Source organism: Acinonyx jubatus, chromosome B4, assembly GCF_027475565.1.
Source record: "Acinonyx jubatus isolate Ajub_Pintada_27869175 chromosome B4, VMU_Ajub_asm_v1.0, whole genome shotgun sequence".
Taxonomy (NCBI): domain Eukaryota; kingdom Metazoa; phylum Chordata; class Mammalia; order Carnivora; family Felidae; genus Acinonyx; species Acinonyx jubatus.
The window spans coordinates 53944934-53964028 of NC_069387.1; the positions used below are offsets into that span (position 1 = coordinate 53944934).

A 19095-nucleotide genomic window follows, 5' to 3' on the forward strand; every position below is an offset into this window, starting at 1 on the left:
AACTAGAAATCAGTCACAAGAAAAACACAAACATGTGGAGGCTAAACAACATGATACTACCCAATCAACATGTAAGCAAAGAAAGAAGAAATTTAAAAAATACATGGAGACAATGAAAATGAAAACACAACTGCCCAAAATCTTTGGGAAACAGCAAAAGCAGTTTTAAGAGGTAAATTTATAACGACTACCTCAAGACAAGAAAAATCTCCATAAACAATCTAGCTTTATACCTAAAGGAACTAGAAAGAAAAGAACTAGAAAAAGAACAAAACCCAAGGTAAATAGAAGAAAGGAAATAATGAAGATCAAATCAGAAATAGAGTCTAAACAAAGAAAAAGATCAAGTAAGCTAAGAACTGGGTCTTTGGAAAGATAAACGAAATTGCTAAACCTTAACCCCACCACTCATCAACAAGAAACAAAAGAGGACTTCCACCTAGTGTGGAGCCTGCTTGAGATTTTCTCAAAAAAAAAAAAAAAAAAAAAAAATCCAAAATGAAAGTGAAGTAACTGACACCACATACAAAGGACTGTAACAGAATATGAAAAATCATGTGCCAACAAATTGGACAACCTAGAAGAAATGAGTAAATTCCTAGAAATGTACAATTTTCCAAAAGTGAATAAGGGAAAATGGAAGTCTGAACAGACCAATTACTAGTAATAATATGGAAGTTTTTTATTACTAAAAAAAAACTACCAACAGGGGAACCTGGCTGGCTCAGGAGTCCAGCTCTTGATCTCAGACCAGGGCTTGATCTCAGGGTTGTGAGTTCAAGCCGCGTGTTAGGCTCCACACTCGGTATGGATCCTACGTAAACAAAAACAAAAACAAAAACGTTTTTAACAATCAACAAAGGTCCAAGACCAGATGGGCTCACAGGTGAAATCTACCAAACATATGAAAAGGAGTTAATACCTATTCTCAAACTATACCAAAAACTAGAAGAGGAAGGAAAGCTTCCAAATACATTCCATGAGGCCAGAATTACCCTGATGCCAAGCCAGACAAAAACAACACCTAAAAAGAAAGCTGTATACAGGCCATTATCAGCAATGCACATAGATGCAAAAATCCTCAACAAAATATCAGCAAACCACATTCAGCAATACATTAAAAGGATCATTCACCAGGATGAAGTGGAATTTATTCTGGGGATACATGGATGTCTCAATATTTGCAAATCAATCAATGTGATACTCTTTTACAATAGGTAGAGTAAAAACCATATGATGATTTCAATAGATGTGGGAAAAGCATTTGACAAAATTCAACATCTGTTCATGACAAAAACTCAACAAAGGTTTAAAGGAAACATACCTCAACATAACAAAGGCCATACATGAAGTATCTAGAGCTAAAATTACACTCAATTGTGAAAAGCTGAGAGCTTTTCCTCTAAGGTCAGGAGCAAGATAAGGATGTCCACTCTCACCACTTTCATTCAACATAATACTGGAAGCCCTAGCCACAGTATTCAGACAAGAAAAAGAAACCAATATTAGTAAGGAATAAATTAAAATGTCACTATTTACAGGTGACATAATACTATACATAGAAAACCTTAAAAACTGCATTTACAAGCAATTAGAGTAAATGAATTCAGTAAAGTTGCAGGAAACAATACACATCAGCTACGTTTCTATATGCTAATAACGAAGTAGCAGAAAGATAAATTAAAAACACAATTCCATTTACAATTGCACCGAACATAATAAAATACCCAGGAATAAACTTAACCAAGGAGGCGAAAGACCCTGTACTCCGAAAAGTACAAAACACTGATGAAAGAAATTGAAGATTACAAAAGCAAATGGAAAGATGCTCAATGCTCATGGATTGGAAGAATACTGGTAAAATACCTACTACACAAAGCAATCTACAGATTCAGTGTAATCTCTATGAAAATACCAAGAGCATTTTTCACAGAACTGGAAATAATCTTAAAATTTGTATGGGACCACGAAGACCTCAAATAGCCAGAGAAATCTTGAGAAAGAAGAATAAAGCTAGATTTCAAATCCCAGATTTCAAGATATACTACAAACTTGTAATAATCAAAATAACGTTGGGGCACCTGGGTGTCTCAGTCGGTTGAGAGTCCGACTTCGGCTCAGGTCATGATCTCGCAGTCTGTGAGTTCAGGCCCTGCGTTGGGCTCTGTGCTAACAGCTCAGAGCCTGGACCCTGCTTCAAATTCTGGGTCTCCCTCTCTCTCTGCCCCTCCCCAACTCATGCTCTGTCTCTGTCTCTGTCTCTCTCTCTCTGTCAAAAATAAATAAACATTAAGAAAAAAAATTAAAAATATAATGTACTGGCACAAAAACAGATCAATGGAACAGAATAGGCCAGAAATAAACCCATGCTTATATATATGGTCAATCTATGACAAAGGATGCAAGAATATACAATAGTCTCTTCAATAAGTGGTATTGGGAAAACTGGACCACTTTCTTACAGCATACACAAAAACAAACTAAAAATGGATTTAAGGCCTAAATGTGAGACCTGTTACCATAAAATGCCAGAAGAGAACATAAACAGTAATTTCTTTAACATCAGCCATAGCAACATTTTTCTGGCTATGTCTTCTCGTGCAAGGGACACAAAAGCACAATTATTGGGACCACAACAAAATAAAAAGCTTTGCACAGTGAAGAAAATCATCGACAAAACTGAAAGACAACCTACTGAATCAGAGAAGATACTTGCAAATGATATAGTCGATAAAGGGTTAGTATCCAAAATATATAAAGAACTTATACAACTCAACACCAAAAAAATAATCCAATTAAAAAATGAGAAGACCTGAATAGACATTCTCCCAAAGAAGACCTACAAATAGTCAAGAAACACATGAAAAGATGCTCACTAATCATTAGGGAAATGCAAATCAAACCCACAGTGATCAAACCACAATATCACCCCATACCTGTCAGAATGGCCAAAATCAACAACATAAGAAACAAGTGTTAGCAAGTATGGACAGAAAAGGGAACCTTGTGCATTGTTGGTGGCAATGCAAACTGGTGTAGCCGCTGTGGAAAACAGTATAGAGCTTCCTCAAAAAATTAAAAATGGAACTACCACATGATCCAGTAATTCTACAACCAAGTATTTACCCCCCAAAACCAAAAACATTAATTTGAAAAGATAGATGTAATCCTATGTTTAAAGCCAAGATATGGTAGCAACCCAAGTGTCCATTACCACAATGGAATATACACACAATGGAATATTACTCAGCCATCTAAAAGATCTTGACATTTGCAAAAACATGAATGGATCAAGAGGGTATTATGCTAAGTGAAATAAGTTAAATACGATAGGATTTTACTTATATGTAGAATCTAAAAAATAAAGCAATAAGCAGAAAGCAAAAACTGACCCATAAATATAGAAAACAAAATGATGTTTGCCAGAGGGGAAGGAGGTAGAGGGATGGGGAAAATAGGTGAAGGGGAGTGGGAGTACAAGCTTCCAGTTATGGAATGAATAAGTCATGGGGATGAAAGGTACAGTACAGAGAATATAGTCAATGGAACTGTAATAGCATTGCATGGTGACAGATGGTAGCTACACTGGTACCTGGCACAGCACAATATATAGACTTATCGAATTTCTATGCCATATACTTGAAACTAATACAACATTATGGGTCAACTATACTTCAATAGACAGTGAACTCAGGGGCGCCTGGGTAGCTCAGTCGGTTAAACATCAGACTCTTGATTTCGGCTCAGGTCATGATCTCACAGTTTTGTGAGATCAAACCCCATGCCAGACTCTGTGCTGACTCTATACAGCCTGCTTGGGATTCTTGCTCTCTCTCTGCCCCTCCCCTGCTCATGCTGTCTCTCTCAAAATAAACTTTAAAAAATTAAAAAATTAAAAAAAAAAAGTGAACTCACAAATGTCTTTACAACAGTTATCACACATTCTGTTGCATGCTTCTGAATTCCACACTTCATCAAAATGTTGAGCTATCAATACACGGCGACACCTGCAAACACATTGATATATACATTATTAAATGACCTAGTAAGTTTTAAGAATTCCTATTTCTTTTTTAATTAATTTATTTTTTTAATGTTTATTTATTTTTGAGAGGAAGACAGAGTGTGAATGGGGGAGAGGCAGAAAGAGAGGGAGACACAGAATCCGAAGCAGGCTCCAGGCTCTGAGCTGTCATCGCAGAGCCTGATGCGGGGCTCAAACCCCTGAACCGTGAGGTCATGATCTGAGCTGAAGTCAGACACAACTGACTGAACCACCCAGGCACCCCAAGAATCCCTATTTCAAAACAGAGTTATATTAGTTTCCTGTTACTGTCATAACATTACCACAAATCTAGTGGCTTAACACAAATTTATTGTCTTACATTTCTATACATGAGAAGTCTGATATGGGTTTTACTGGCTTAAAATCAGAGTATCAGCAGGGATGAATTTCTTCTGGAGGCTTTAGGGGAGAATCTGTTTCCTCGTCCTTTCTGATTCCTAGAGACTGCCTGAATTCCTTGGCTCATGCCCCACTTTCCTCCATCTCCAAAGCCAATGAATATCATTCTAACCTTTCTTGATTCATTCCACACTTAAGTACCCTTATGATTATACTGGATCCACACAAACAACCCAGAGTTCTATCCCTATTTTAAGGTCAGCTCATTAGCAACCTTAATTCCATTTGCAGTCTTAATTCCCTTTTGCCATGGAAGGTGAATTTACAGTTGCCAGGAATTTGAATGTAAACATCTTTGGGAGACTATTCTGCCTATCACATATTTTTTCCATATATACTTGATAAACACTGCTTTCAGAAGTTGTCTGAGATTCCCTTGAGATTCAATATTTGGGAACTATTAAAAGAATCTTCCTGATAGCAAAGCAGCTTCTTGTATCTTAGTAGTATCTTGTATTTGACTCTAAACCCCCAAATATGCTTCTTGATATCTATTGGATATCTAAGAAAATTTTCATTTTCTTACTTCTTTAACTATATTATTGTACCACCTACAGGAAGAAATGACGTTTTCTGTCACTGTTCGATAGCTGCTTACCAGTTCAAAAATTTTGAGTCCATTTTACATGATGGGCAATAAGAGTACAAAGATGACTAATACTGAAAAGCCACCAAGGAACTATATGCTCTAACTAAAACCATCCTAGATTTAAATTTTATTTAGTAAGGAGAAACTTAACCCTGCTCTCAATTATTTCATCAACCCATCAGCTGGTAAGATGGTACATGTTACAGAGCTCAGCTCTCAAAATGCCTATCATAAATACCTTTTCACAACTGGTAAAGCATGTAGCTGTATGTCAGCGCCAGAGAGAAAAGGCTTGAACTCACTGTGAATTTGTATCAAAATTTTCAATAAAAGTGGGGAAGGATGAAACACATGAAGGGGATTAAGAGGTACAATCTTCTAGTTATAAATAAAATAGAGATGACAGGGGGATGTAATGTATAGTCCATAATATTGTACCAACTCTGTAGGGTGACAGAGGGTAACTAGACTTATTGTGGTGACCATTTTTTGATATATGAGAATAGTGAATCACTATGTTGTACTCCTGAAACGAATACAATATCGTACTTCAATTATTCTTCAATTGAAAGAAAATCAGCATCTCAGTATACTTGTTTTACTTAAAGAAAAAAAAAACTCCAATGAAAGTTTTGGAGGATTATCAAATAGAGAGAGAGAATACATTTTTTGGAATTAAGGCAGATCCTGAGGGTTCACGTACTGGTTCCCACCCTTTAGACATTTGCTTTTACAGGTTTGTACTTGATATTCTACCAGTGTATTTACTTACTGAGCAAGTATCCAAAGTAATTTCCCAGACTTTCATGTTGTGCTTATTTTTAAATGACAAGTTATAAAAAGGTATGTGACTTACTTGCTTATGTTTTGACAGTATGACACCATCTCATAAAGCTTCTGTTGTCCCACATTTTCCATCACCACCATTGAACTTATTCTGAATATATCTCCAAAGCCATAATACAAAATACAGTCCGCCCTCATGTCATCTCGACCTGTAGTGTGAGAAGTCTTGAGATTGCATAATTACTTGAAAATTTCAAAATATGCAAAAATAATATATGTAAAATTAGCTGGCAATGCTTCACAGTCTAAATATATCACATCTAGAAATTTCAGATATGTGCAAGTTAATTTGTAACAGCTGCCCTGAAATTATAAAAAGAAAAACCAACTAATGAGAGCTATCAACAATCAGCTTTATTAGTAAAAAAAATATGTGCATAAATAATCCAATTATTGAAGTTATCAATTTGAAGCCACTAATTAAAAATCCAGAAGTTAAAGATAGACATCAAATTATCTTAGAAAACATAGGAAACAATTCATAACACTCCAAGTAAAATAAGCACACAAATACATAAGTACCAAAAAAGTATAAAACTAAAAATGACTTCATTGTTCTAAAAAATACTAGCTACTAAAGATTTAAAATACAGAATTATTAAACATATATAATGTGTTTTCTGGAAAAGCTGTGTTAAAAGTTCCCTCTGGTTAGAAGTTACACATACCTGCACGTCCACTCTCTTGGTAATAATTTTCAATAGATTTACTCATTGAATGATGGATAACAAATCTCACATCTGGTTTATCAATTCCCATGCCAAATGCAACCGTGGCCACCACTACCTAAAATGTTTTAACATTTTATGTTAATTATATAAACTTAAAATATTTTTAAATGTTAATGAGGATGCTGTTGAAGATATATACTTAACCTGAATTTCATTGGCTGACCATCTTCTATGAACCTTGGTCTTATCTTCTGGTTCCATATTGGCATGGTATGCACCTGCCTGAATTCCCAGTTTCTGTAAACTAACTGTAACTTGCTCAGAGTCTTTCTGAGAAAAGCAATATATGATTCCTGTAATAAAATATGTCCAATTGTTAGATATATATACACACATATTCAAGATACTGATTAACAAAACGCATGAGGGAAAAAGATTTAGGAAAAAATGTCAAGGTCTTGAACACATAATGACTTTCTGATATAATTCAAGATTTGATCAGCAGCTTGCTCTAAAACAGAAATAAGCCCTGGGCCACGAGTTTTGGTTCCCATTACCTCTTTTTTCTCTCAAGTATGATGTGAAAAGTTTCATGTGCAAAGGAGTTTGGGAACCACTGCATTGAACAGGTTTCTCTCTTTATTTGCAGGACTGGCCAGAACCTCTAATGTGCTGGTATACCCCATGAAGCTCCAAGAGGATAAATAGCTGCAGCTTTTCTCAAACTTATTTGACCCTGGAGCTCCTTTTACCCTGGGGACTCATTAATGTCTCCTGAAAATCTGTAGAACAGCTTTGAAATGCTACCTTTACACAAACTCTGTGCTTCAGTAATGCTCATCTGTGCATTAATCCAGGAAACAGAAATAATCTCAACTCCATCTACAGATACCTCACTCAATGTGTACTATTTATTCTTTAATTGTCCTTTGCTATCAAGGACTATTTTACATCCATTCAGAAAGTCAGTGCTTAACCTTCTTATACACAGTGGATAATGAACTAAATGTGCTGTTGACAATTAGCATTATGCCATTAGGTCCACTAATGACTACTTAAAGCAATTAGGTGCAAATAAACAAAAATAAATAGTTTTATGACTCTTATAATCCATCCCATTAGTAAATGACACACCCAATTTCTAAGATCACCAAGCAAATTAATTTTTTTTAATTTTTTAAATGTTTATTTTTGAGAGAGAAACACAGAGCATGAGTGGCGGGTGGGGGGGGTGGTGCAGTGCAGAGAAAGAGGGAGACACAGAATCCAAAGCAGGCTCCAGGCTCTGAGCGATCAGCAGAGTCCAACGCAGGGCTCAAACTTGCAAACCATGAGATCATGACCTGAGCCAAAGTTGGACGCTTAACCAACTGAACTATCCAGGCGCCCCCACCAAGCAAATTAATTTTAACAAAACATTTTCAAATATCTTCTGCCATGCACTAATATTTTTGGTAGCTAATCATTCATCAGTAGATCAGTATGATATTACTTTTTGAAACTTTTCTCTCAGTCTTCAAAGTTGTTTTTGTATTACCTGATTGCCCTTTGTATCTCCCATTGATGAGCTTTACAATATCCTCGATAAAATCTTCAGTGTTGGAGGGCTTCTGCCGAATCTAAGAGAAAGCTAACTTATTACAAAGTAAATTAATGAGTACCATCCATGTAAACATTGACTTACAACTTTCAGGGTGCGAATCTTTTATAGGCATAGTGCCTTTTCCTTGGTCTTTCATTCACCTCTCCTGACCCTGCTACCTCCCAGGCTCTTCTTAATCCTTGGTTTTGAATTTGCCAGGAATAAGAAGGCACAGAAACAGTGAACTTGTAAAGATGGAGACCTTTTTATTTTTTGATGCTGCTTTTATAAAAACATAAACCATGGCATAAATAACTTGAATGGAGACTCAGAAAAACATTATCTATTCTTAAAAGGATATAATACACACACACACACACACACACACACACACACACACACACACACACATACATTCAGGAAATTAGAAAGAAAAAACATGTCACATAATCTGAATAGAGTATTAGCAAATGGTATATTAATTTTGAACTATTTTGTAATTAACTTCAATAGAGATGTAGTTAGGGTCCTTGGCATCAATCTTCCCTCCATCCTTGCACAATAATGTGCATCAACTTCACAAGGCAATGTCTCTTATTTAACCCAGCAAAGGATTATGCAGCAAAAGAGATACAGAAGAAAGCACAAATCAATGAATATGCTTCTCATCACTTCTTCATTTTAAAAACTTTTAAACAGAGTTACCTGTTACTTATAAACATAATGAAAAGGTAACCTCTGCTGTAATCCTTCATGAAAGTAATACGTTGACATAAAAGTTACACACCTCATAATAAAGATTTGGCCGATTAAAAGAAGCTGTGAAAGTAAAACACTTTTCCACACACAGTATTTTCTGGGCATCCTTCAAAACATGGCTAGTTGCGGTTGCCGTCAGCCCGATTAAGGCCGTGTTAGGGAACTGCCGCTTCAAGATACCCAGTGCCTTGTAATCTGGAAAAGAAAACATACAAAGTGGCCCACTTTCTACATGTAAGCAGTATATATTTAGCATGTGCTGCCTGGCCTTTCTGAGGAGGCAGGCTGTAGGATACTTTTCCCTGGCTCTTCAGAAACTCTGTTCTTGGCCACAGGTGGAACTCCCTGTTGAAGAGAGAAAACCAACACATTTCCAGTAAGCTGTGCACTGGTCTACAACCTCTGACCAGTGGATTTAAGAGGCAGTGGGAGTGGCCACAGTGTGTGAATCTTTCACAACAAACAAGAGATAAAAGAGGCCATCAGGCAAACTCCTTCTACCAACACTATCATGCAAGTGTGGCAAATTCAGACCAGAAAAATTTTGGTGAGGGCACTAGTTTTTATAGAATGTATTTCCAGGAAACCATTCTGGGCTCATATTTGTCATCAACGCTTAAATAACTAGGTAAGTTGTCCTTATGTAATTAACTCTTTGCAGAAAGTAGAAGAGAACTGTGGTAGAAACTGCTAACTGCAAAGCTAGAGGACTATGAAAATAGAGGAGAAGGTCACTGCTGGGGAAGTCGTGGTTTCAAGGAGGTAACATGTGAGTTGGGTCTTGAAGACAAGCAGAAGTTACTAGGAAGGGTAGAAGAAAACACCAGGCAGAGAAAACAGCACTTACACCGCAAATACACTGGCATGAAATTACTTAGCATATTCCAAAAACAGCAAGCAGGTCAGTCAGACCAACCCACAGGGTGTCGAGCTGGATGTATTACTGTCAACTCCAGTAAGCTGGTAACCACATTCCCTGTATGGATCCACGCTAGAACTAGACCAAAAAAGGAACGAACGTGTACAAGGTGTGGCAGGCAGAAGTGAACCAGTTGCCATTACTCTCTGAAGATCTTTCCAGGCAGATAAGATGAGGGACAGATAGATGCAGAGGGGCCCAGCCAGTTCTAACTTGTCCTAGTTTTTTTCCACTCCTCCTTCAGCTCTTATTCCCAACTGTAGGTCTTACCCATCACCAGTCCCCACTGGATGCCTGGCAGGCAGCAGGCTCACAGAGCTGACAGCTACTCAGAGAGAGCTTACCAGAGACCTCTCACAAGCTTCCTGTCTGTGTACCCTCTGGCCCCAGCCATGCCAGTTGCAGACCTCCCTACAAGCTCCAGTTGGGTCCTCCCACACCAGGGCTTCAGGAAATCAGGGACCATCCTCCACCTCCTTCACACCTTCTCTTTCCCTGCTCTTCACACAGTTGTGCAGGGTCTGCTTCCTAAAGTAAATCCCTGATCACCTGCCATTCACAATGGCTCTGCTTTCCTGCCTGCACCTTAACTGATACTGTTACACTGAAGAGTACAGGAAGGCAGGTTTAAGTAAGACTGGGAACAATATAGTTGATTCTAAGAACTAGGACTTTATCCTATAGGAAATTTTTGAAGCATAAAAGGGATATAAATAGACTCATCTTTTGGCAGTAGTGCAAGGTATGGGCTGGAAGAGACAAAACATAAAGAAATGGAGATCAGTCAAGAGATGGCAGCAGCAAACCAGAAACCCACTAAGAATAGGAAACAAGGCATGAGACTGAGGATAGAGCAGAAAGAAAAGACTGAATACAAACCCAAGAACCAAAGCCCGATAGGTCCTGGTAACTATTGGGATATGGGCTCTGGGGGATGCGGGGTGGGGAAAAGGGGAGAGAAGGGGAGGGAAAGAGCCCAAGATTCATCCATTTGTGCCAAGCATGTCTTCAGGAACTGAATGTTAAGTGGTGAACAAGACAAAGCCGTTTTGCAAATGGAACGATTCAAGCAAAGAACCAGACAAAACAAAGAGTAAACCAATAAATATGTTATTATCAGAGAGTGAGAAGGGCTCAGAGTAGTAAGCCCAGTGTAATGGAAGTATAACGAGGGAGGGAGGAAGAATAGGAAATCGGAGAGAGGTAAACAAAGGACAGACCACATGTCACCTTATGGACCTCGGTCAGGAATATAGAATTTATTCTAAGTACAAAGAGAATCTGCTGGGTAGTTTAGGAAGGGAAGTAACAGGATTTGATTTATACTTAGAAAAGATCACTTTGGTTGCTGTATGAAGAATGAACTGTAAAAGGTAAGACTGGAATCACAGACTAGTTAGGGAATCATTGTAGTAGGTCAGGGGAAAGGAGCCCAGGTGTACCTAAGAGGCAGCAGGACAAAGAGAAGAGGACAAACTTGAGATTCACTTTAGAGGCAGAGTTGATAGGACTTGGTGATGGACTGGATCTGCAGAAGTAGGATAAACCGGGGCGCCTGGGTGGCTCACTCGGTTGAGCGTCCAGCTTCGTCTCAGGTCATGATCTTGCAGTCCGTGAGTTCGAGCCCCACATCGGGCCCTGTGCTGACAGCTCAGAGTCTGGAGCCTACTTCTGATTCTGTGTCTGCCTCTCTCTCTGCCCCTCCCCCACTCATGCTCTATCTCTCTCACTCTCAAAAATAATTAAAAAATTAAAAAAAAAAAAAAGAAGTAGGATAAACCAAGGATGATGGACTAGCTATTACATTATTTGTTCACAACTCCAACTCCACCTTTTGATACACTGTTTGCAGTGCTGATGCAGGGAATGTGCACACTACCTTTCTGCTTTGCCAACTGGCCCTAGACTACAAGGCTAAGGGAAGAATTAGGGTCTTGCTCCTTCCTTTTTGCTTCCTGTGGGCTTGCCTGTGTTCTCAAGAATGTCACCCAGCAAGGCTTCTTCATCCCTATACCAGCACTGTCTCTTTGTAGTAGCAGCCAAATACAGTTTTTCCAAACTTTGAAGAACCAGCTTCATCACAGGTCCACCTCACCTCTGCTTCCATTAAGAGGCTCCAGCACCAGGTAGCTGTGCCTCCTCAGAGGTCTGAGTTTCAGCTCCACAAAGACCCTCCTCTCAAGCTTATTAGTTCCAACCTTTTCTTCTCGCTCAGGAACAAGACAAGGATACCCACTCTCACTACTCTTATCCAACACAGTATTAGAAGTCCTAGCCAGAGAAATTAGGCAAGAAAAAGAATAAACAGTATCCAAATTAAAAGAGAATAAGTAAAACTGTCACTATTTAAAGAAAGTTTGCAAAACACAAAATGAATACACAAAAATAAGTTGTGTTTCTATATACTATTAATAGACTATTAGAGAAATTAAGAAAACAATTTCATGTGTACCTGGGTGGCTCAGTCGGTTAAACATCTGTCTCTTGATTTTGGCTCAAGTCATTATCTTGCAGTTCGTGAGATAGAACTCCACATCGGGCTGTGCACTGACAGCATGGAGCCTGTTTGGGATTCTCTCTCCACTTCTCTGCCTCTCCCCTGTTCACACTGTCTCTCAAAGTAAATATTAAAAAAAAAAAAAAAAGAGGGATGACTGGGTGGCTTAGTCAGTTAAGCATCTGACTCTTGATTTAGGCTCAGGTCATGATCTCACGGTTGTGAGATCAAGCCCACATTGGGCTCTGTGCTGGCAGCATGAAGCCTCCTTGGGATTCTCTCTCGCCTTCTCTCTCTGCCCCTCCCTGCTTATGCATGCTCTCTCTCTCAAATAAATAAACATTAAAAAAAAAAAAAAAAGAAAAGAAAAGAAAGGAAACAATTCCATTTACAATTGCATCAAGAAGAATAAAATGCTGAGGGATAAATTTACCCAAGGAGGTAAAAGATCTATATACCTGAAAACTATAAGACATTGATAAAAGAAATTGAACAGAACATAAATAAATGGAAACATATTTTGTGTCTATGAACAGGAAGACTTAACACCGTTAAAATGTCCATACACCCTGAGCAACCTACAGATTCAATGCAATCCCTATCAAGATTCCAATGGCATTTTTCACAGAACTAGAAACAACAATCTTAAAATTTGTATGGAACCACAAAAGGCCCCCAATAGCCAAGGCAATCTTAAGAAAGAATGAAGCTGGAGACATCAAACTCCCTGATTTCAAACCATATTACAAAGCTATAATAATCAAAACAATATGTTATTAGCATAAAAACAGAAACATGGATCAACAAAACAGAATAGAGAACCCGGGAATAAATGCACATATATATGGTCAATTTATGACAAAGGCATCAAGAATATACAATCAGGAAGCAACAGTCTCTTCAATAAATGGTGTTGGGAAAACTAGACAGCCACATGCAAAAGAATGAAACAGGACTTTACACCATATACAAAATCAACTCAAAGTGGATTTAAAAAGTCTTAAACATAAGACCTGGAACCAGAGCACTACTAGAAGAAAACAAAGGGTATATCCTTTCTTCTATTAATGTGATGTATCACATTGATTGATTTGTGAATATTGAACCAGCCGTGTAGCCCAAGAATGAATCCCACTTGATCATGGTGAATAATTCTTTTAATATACTGTTGGACTCAACTTGCTAGTATCCTGTTGAGAATTTTTGCATCCATGTTCATCAGAGATATTTGCCTGTAATTCTCCTTTTTAATGATGTCTTTGTCTGGCTTGGGAATCAAGGTAATGCTGGCTTCACAGAAGGAGTACAGAAGCTTTCCTTCCGTTTCTATTTCATGGAACAGCTTGAGAAGCATAGGTACTAACTCTGCTTTAAATGTCTGCTAGAATTCCCCTGAGAAGCCATCTGGCCCAGGACTCTTATTTGTTGGGAGATTTTTGATAACTAATTCAATTTTTTCACTGGTTATGGGTCTGTTCAAGTTTTCTATTTCTTCCCTTTTGAGTTTTGGTAGTGTGGGGGTGTGTAGAATTTGTCCATTTCTTCCAGATTGTCCAGTTTGTTGGCATATAATTTTTCATAGTATTCTCTGATAATTGTTTGTATTTCTTAATGTTGGTTGTGATCTCTCCTCTTTCATTTGTGATTTTATCTATTTGGGACCTCTCTCTTTTCTTTTTGAGAAGCCTGGCTAGGGGTTCATCAATTGCTTATTCTTTCAAAAAACCAGTGATTCATTTATCTGTCCTACTGTTTTTTGGATTCTATATTGTTTATGCTCTAATCTTTATGATTTCTCTTCTTCTGCTGGCTTTAGGGTTTCTTTGCTGCTCTGTTTCTAGTTCCTTTAGGTGTGAGGTTAGATTCTGTATTTGGGATTTTTCTTGCTTCTTGAGATAGGCCTGGACTGCAATGTATTTTCCTCTTAGGACTGACTTTGCTGTATCCCAAAGGGTTTGGACTGTCATGTTTTCATTTTCACAGACTTCCATGTATTTTTTAAGTTCTTCCTTAATTTCCTGGTTGACTCATTCATTCCTTAGTAGGATGTTCTTTTCTTGTGGTTGATTTCAAGTTTCAAAGCGTTGTGATCTGAAAATATGCATGGTATGATCTCAATCCTTTTATATTTGTTGAGGACTGTTTTGTGAACCAGTATGTGATCTATTTTGAAGAATGTTCCATGTGCATTCATGAAGACTGTATATTCTGCTGCTTTTGGATGAAAAGATCTGCATTTATCTGTTAAGCCCATCTGGTCCAATGTGTCATTCAGAGCCACTGTTTGCTTACTTATTTTCTACCTAGATGATCTGTCAATAGAGGGAGAAAAAGCTTTTGACAAAATATAGCATCCTTTCTTAATAAAAATCCTCAAGAAAGTAGGGACAGAGGGAATATACCTTAACATCATAAAAGCCATATATGAAAGGCCCACAGCTAATACCATTCTCAATGGGGAAAAACTGAGAACTTTCCCCCTGATATCAGGAACACAACACAGATGTCCACTCTCACCACTGTTGTTTAACACAGTGTTGAAGACCTAGCCTCAGCAGTCAGACAATAAAATGAAATAAGTCATCCAAATTGGCAAAGAAGAAGTCAAGCTTTCACTTTTCACAGATAACATGATAGTCTACATGGGAAACCTGAAAGACTCCACCAAAAAACTGCTAGAACTGATACATGACACTATTTCAGCAAAGTCGCAGGATAAAAAATCAATTTACAGATATCAGCTGAATTTCTATACACTGAAGATGAAGCAACAGACAGATATCAAGGAGTCGATCCCATAAAATACTTAGGAATAAATCTAACCAAACAGGTAAAAGATCTGTATGCTGAAAACTACAGAAAGCTTATGAAAGAAATTGAAGAAGAAACAAAGAAATGGAAAAATATTCCATGCTCATGGATTGGAAGAGCAAATATTGCTAAAATGTCGATAGTACCCAAAAAATCTATACATTCAATGCAACCCCAAACAAAATAGCATCAGTATTCTTCACAGAGCTAGAACAAGCAATCCTAAAATCTGTATGAAACCACAAAAGTCCCCGAATAGCCAAAGTAATGTTGAAAAAGAAAACCAAAGCTGGAGGCATCACAGTCCTGGACTTTAACTTTAACCTCTACTACAAAGCTGTAAACATCAAGACCGTTATGGTATTGGCGTGAAAACAGACACAAAGACCAATGGAACAGAATACAGAACCCAGAATTGGACCCACAAACATACAGCCAACTAAACTTCAACAAAACAGGAAAGAGTATCCAATGGAAAAAAAAACAGCCTCTTTAGCAAATGGTGCTGAGAACTGTACAGCAACTTGCACAAGAATGAAACTGGGCCACTTTCTTACACCATACACAAAAATAAACTCAAAATGGATGAAAGACCTAAATGTGAAATAGGAAACCATCAAAATCCTACAGGACAAAACAGGCAACAACCTGTTTATTTGACCTCAGCCACAGCAAATGCTTACTTGACACGTCTTCGAAGGCAAAGGAAATAAAGGCAGAAATGAACTACTGGGACCTCATCAAGATAAAAACCTTCTGCACAGCAAAGGAAACAATCCAAAAAACTAAAAGGCAGCCGACGGAAAGGGAGAAGATATTTTCAAGTGATGTATTGGATAAGGGTTAGTATCGAAAATCTATAAAGAACTTATCAAACTCAACACCTGAAAAACAAATAATCCAGTGAAGAAATGGGCAGAAGACATGAATAAACACTTTTCCAAAGAAGACATCCAAATGGCTAACAGGCACATGAAAAGATGCTCAACACTGCTCATCATTAGGGAAATACAAATCAAAACCACATTGAGATACCAGCTCACACCGGTCAGAGGGGCTAAAATTAACAACTCAAGAAACAACAGATGTGGCAAGGATGTGGAGAAAGAGGAACCCACTTGGGCTGTTGGTGGGAATGTAAAATGGTGCAGTCATTCTGAAAGTAGTGTGGAGGTTCCTCAAAAAGTTAAAAATAGAATTATCCTGCGATCCAGCAATAGTACTTCTAGGACTTTATCCAAAGGATACAGGAATGCTGATTCATAGGGGCACATGTATCCCAATGTTTATAGCAGTGCTATCAACCACAGCCAAATTATAGAAAGAGCCCAAATGTCCATCAACTGATGAATGGATAAAGAATGATGTAGTGTGTATATATGAGCATGATGCTACATAAAACTATAAAACACTTTTGTACAGCAAAGAAAACCTATGGGCTAGGAAAAAATATTTGCAACTATATGATAAAATGTCAACATAAAAACTACACAAAGAATTCATTTATCTCAATAGCAAAAATACCTAAAAACTATGACTGAAAAATAGGCGGAGGATCTGGATAGATATTTTTTCTAGAGAAGACATACAAATAGGCAATGGGTACATGAAAAAGTATTCAGCATCACTAATCATCAGTGAAATGAAAATCAAAACCACAATGAAGTTTCACCTCACACCTGTTACAATGGCTATTATCAAAAATACAAGAAACAAGAAATGTGAGAGAAAAGAAAAACCCTGATGCACTGGTGTTAGCAATGTAAATTAATGTGGCTGCTACGGAAAACAGTACAGAGGTTCCTCAAAAATTTAAAAATAGGGGCATCTGCGTGGCTCAGTTGGTTAAGCGTCCAACTTCGGCTCAGGTCATGATCTCACGGTTCACAAGTTCAAGCCCTGTGTTGGGCTCTGTGCTGACAGCTCAGAGCCTGGAGCCTGCTTCAGATTCTGTGTCTCCCTCTCTCTGCCCCTTCCCTGCTCATACTTTTTCTTTCTCTCTCTCAAAAACAAACAATAAAAAAATTTTTTTTAATTTAAAAATAAAACTACTTTATGATCTAACAATTCCACTTCTGAGTCTTTACCCAAAGGAAACAAAATCACTATCTTGAAAAGATATCTAAGCCACTATGTTCACTGTAGCATTATTTATAATAACCAAGACATGGAAAAAATGTAAGTGTGCACTGATGTACAGATAAAGAAAATGTGCTATGTATATATACATACACACACAATGGAGTATTATTTAGCCATAAAAAGGAAATTCTATTTGCAACAACATGGATGAAGCTTGATAGCATTATGCTAAGTGATGTAAATCAGCCAGAGAAAGACACTGTATAACATCACTGACATGTGGAAACTTAAACAAACAAACAAACAAAAAACATCTCAAAGATACAGAGAACACAATGGTGGTTGCCAGAAGTGAGGCATACTGTGGGAAAAATGGATGAAGGGAGTCAAAATGTACAAACTTATAGTAATGCTCAATAGTGATAATACTGTAAAGTCGCTAAGGGAGTAAATCTTGAAAGTTCTCATAAAGAGAAAAAAGATTTTGCAACTATGTGTATTGATGATGTAACTAAACTTACTGTAATAATCACTTCCCAGTATATGCATATGTCAAATAACTATCTTACACAACTAAGACTAATAAATGCAATGTTATATGTCAATTATATCTCAAACAGTTTTTTAAATGGGTACACATTTCTAATAAACAATTAGGAATATAAATCTACAGCTGAGGAGTAACAGGACTAGACATGGGAAAAACTGATTACAGCTGGCAGCTAATCTACAGAGCCAACACAAGTTATGGTAATACACAAGCAATGGTTCTCATCCTAAGAGATCAGCACTGAGGTTGGAAATATAAGGTAAGGGTCAGAAACCTGGCATTTCCACTAGCTACCAGTTAACAACTCTTTGGAGTAGTCTGATTAAGATGGTGGGGTCTTTTGTAGAAAGGACAGTATATGCACTGAGGCATTTAAAACAAAATTTTAAAAATTACCTGTGTCCCAAATAACTCTGAAGGCAGTGAATGTGTCTTCAGGCCACAAGTCCGCTAGGCCTGGGGAAGTGTAAGAAAAGGTGAAAGAGATCGGAACCACAGAGAACACTAACATTTGAGGTGGCAGCAAAGGAAGAAGGCAGCAGTGAGCGCAGAAAGCGTTCAGTCACTGAGGGAGGCAAAAGTGGCAAGGAGAGAGGTGAGTGCAGGAAATGCTCCTGAAAGTGAGCAGGAAGGGGAATGCAGATGAGCCCACAGGATTAAGCGGTGGGGAGTGGGGTCTCAGGTCACCCCTGAGCAGAGTGGCAGAGGCAGAAGCGACTCAATGAAGTCAAAAAGGAATAAAGGTGAGAAGGGGAGAGAGTTTAGAGGAGGAGGCAAAAAGAAGAACAGAAATAGGACAATGCCATAAAGGGGTGGAAAAGGCCAAAGACTACTTCGGCTTCTAATGTTTGTTTTTGTAAAGTCTGAAGATGCAGGAGTGAAGACTTTGACAAAGTCAAAGTTAAGAAGGCAGGAAAGGATGAAGCGGAAGGAGTCATGGTAACTTATAAAGAAATGGTCCCTTTTGACTTAAGAAAAAACAAAATAAAACAAAACAAGATTACTAATGTTTGGAAGGGAAAAGAGAAGACGTCCATACCTGCTGGCACCTACTTTCCGGGCTCTGGGAGGCATCTGCTAAGTATGAGTTAGGACCTAAAGAAAAGTTAGCGGCATGAAAAGCTCACTGGAAGAAATGTATGCAGGAGACAAAACAGGAACAAGAAAAAGATAGCGGGGTACGATGAAAGCTGAACTGAGGTGGAAATTAATGCAGTTCTGCAATTTTTTCCCACCAATGCTTAGTACTGAAACAGCAGGAATAGAGAAAGCAGAAGCCTGGATGGGTCCAGAAGAAAAGTCTGGCACAGAGACTGAAGCAGGT

General features: G+C 38.0%; 1 protein-coding gene across 2 annotated transcripts in view; it reads right to left on the bottom strand.

Annotated features, from left to right (window-relative positions):
* RECQL (RecQ like helicase) overlaps positions 1-19095 on the bottom strand; it is a 57012-nt gene that overhangs the window by 6142 nt on the left and 31775 nt on the right. For both annotated transcript variants that reach the window (XM_015064304.3, XM_015064305.3), the window contains 6 exons: positions 8941-9107; positions 8109-8190; positions 6776-6924; positions 6569-6686; positions 5911-6049; positions 3916-4007 (listed from right to left, as the gene is read on the bottom strand). In XM_015064304.3, coding sequence (XP_014919790.1) covers positions 3916-4007; positions 5911-6049; positions 6569-6686; positions 6776-6924; positions 8109-8190; positions 8941-9107 — 747 coding nt within the window. The remainder of the gene's footprint in view (positions 1-3915; positions 4008-5910; positions 6050-6568; positions 6687-6775; positions 6925-8108; positions 8191-8940; positions 9108-19095) is intronic.